General features: G+C 43.0%; 1 protein-coding gene across 1 annotated transcript; it reads left to right on the forward strand.

Moving 5' to 3' along the window:
* Nucleotides 1-794: 794 nt before the first annotated feature.
* LOC138909682 (uncharacterized) lies at nt 795-1,600 on the forward strand. The gene is made up of 3 exons (XM_070200893.1): nt 795-1,041; nt 1,135-1,319; nt 1,463-1,600. The coding sequence occupies exons 1-3, from the start codon at nt 795-797 to the stop codon at nt 1,598-1,600; spliced, it is 570 nt and encodes a 189-aa protein (XP_070056994.1).
* The last annotated feature ends 264 nt before the right edge of the window (nt 1,601-1,864 follow it).

A 1,864-nucleotide genomic window follows, 5' to 3' on the forward strand; every position in this document is an offset into this window, starting at 1 on the left:
CAAGGAGAAGCAATACAACGATCCATTATTGGTACAATTGAAGGAGGGGATTCATAAACATAAGACCATGGCCTTTTCTCTTGGCATGGATGATGGCACACTAAGGTACCAAGGGTAACTATGTGTTCCAAATATAGATGGTCTCTAAAAAAGAATCATGATCGAGGCTCACACTTCTAGGTATTCCGTGCACCCGGGCTCTACTAAGATGTATCATGATCTTAGGGAAGTCTACTGGTGGAATGATATGAAGAGGAATGTAGCGGACTTGGTGGCAAGATGTGCAAATTGTCAGCAAGTGAAGGTCGAGCACCAAAGGCCCAGTGGGTTGGCACAGAACATAGATATTCCAATTTGGAAGTGGGAGATGATCAATATGGACTTTTGTGGTTGTACTACCTTGCGCGCCTCGTAAGTATGACTCGATTCGAGCAATTATGGACCAACTCACAAAATCAGCTCACTTCTTACATGTTAAGTCTACCGACACAACAGAACAATATGCTTAGTTGTATATCAAGAAAATAGTCAGGTTGCATGGCACTCCAGTTTCTATTATCTTAGATCGAGGGGCTTAGTTCACGACCAAGTTTTGGAAGAACTTTCAGCAAGATTTGGGTATTCAGGTGAATCATAGTACAACCTTTCACCTGCAGATTGACGGGCAAGAAGAGCGGACTAAGACGCTTGAGGATATGTTGCGCGCTTGTGTTCTTGACTTCAAGGGTAGTTGTGATGATCATTTGCCACTCATAGAATTTGCCTACAACAACAGTTATCATGCTAGCATTCAGATGGCACTGTTCGAGGCTTTATATGGTAGGAGATGTAGATCTCCCATTGGATGGTTTGAGGCAGAGTTACTAGGGCCAGACCTTGTGCATCAGGCTATGGAGAAGGTTAAGATCATGAAAAAATGGTTGAAAACTGATCAGAGTCATCAAAAGTCCTATTCGGAGACGCGTCGCAGGGATTTGAAGGTAAAAGAGGATGATTGGGTATTCTTGAAGGTTTCCCCTATGAAGGGTATAATGCCTTTTGGTAAGAAAGGGAAGTTGAGTCGGAGGTATGTCGGACCGTACAGAATCATTTAGCAGATTGGTCGGGTGGTTTAAAAGCTTGAACTACCTCCAGAGATATCTTTAGTGCACCCGGTGTTCCACGTATCCATGTTGAAGAAGGTGGTTGGAGATCCGTCGCTTATTGTTCCAGTTCAGGCTATTGAGGTTAACGAGGAATTGACTTATGAAGCAATTCCAGTTGCCATTCTTGATAGGCAAGTCCGTAAGCTGAGAAATAAAGAAATTGCCTCTGTGAAAGTACTATGGCGAAACTAACAGGTTGAAGAGGCCACCTGAGAGGCCGAGAAAGATATGAAGAAGAAGTACCCTCATTTGTTTGAATAGCTATGTAATTGATTCTATGAAATTGTTCCCTGTGAATTTATGTATCATTTGTACAGTTGATGTTAAGGGTGTTCCTTTTTGGTAATATACTGCTCGTAAGGCCACGGTTGGCGTTGTTTTTATGTTATGTTGCATCGTTGGTTCATGTGTATGTTGTTAGGGTTGGTTTCGGGGATTCTCTGACAGGTGGATAGGCCTAGTTACAGGGGAAACTCTGGCGAAACTTTTGAAAATTTAGGGAGTTAGTCAAAAATTTAGAATTGTTGGTGTGTTTTATAGTAGTTAAGTCACATTGGTTTCTAACGGCGGATTTTGGCCCTCATTCGAGGACGAATGATCTTACGCGGGGGAGGATGAAAGGCCCCGTAAAACTTTAGCTAAAACCCGGGGTTTCGTGGTGCCAAGATTGACTTATGTGTTGACGATCCAGACTTGTTGGGTTGAACAGTGCGTTGGGG

This window comes from Nicotiana tomentosiformis, chromosome 4 (assembly GCF_000390325.3).
Source record: "Nicotiana tomentosiformis chromosome 4, ASM39032v3, whole genome shotgun sequence".
In the NCBI taxonomy this organism is placed as follows: domain Eukaryota; kingdom Viridiplantae; phylum Streptophyta; class Magnoliopsida; order Solanales; family Solanaceae; genus Nicotiana; species Nicotiana tomentosiformis.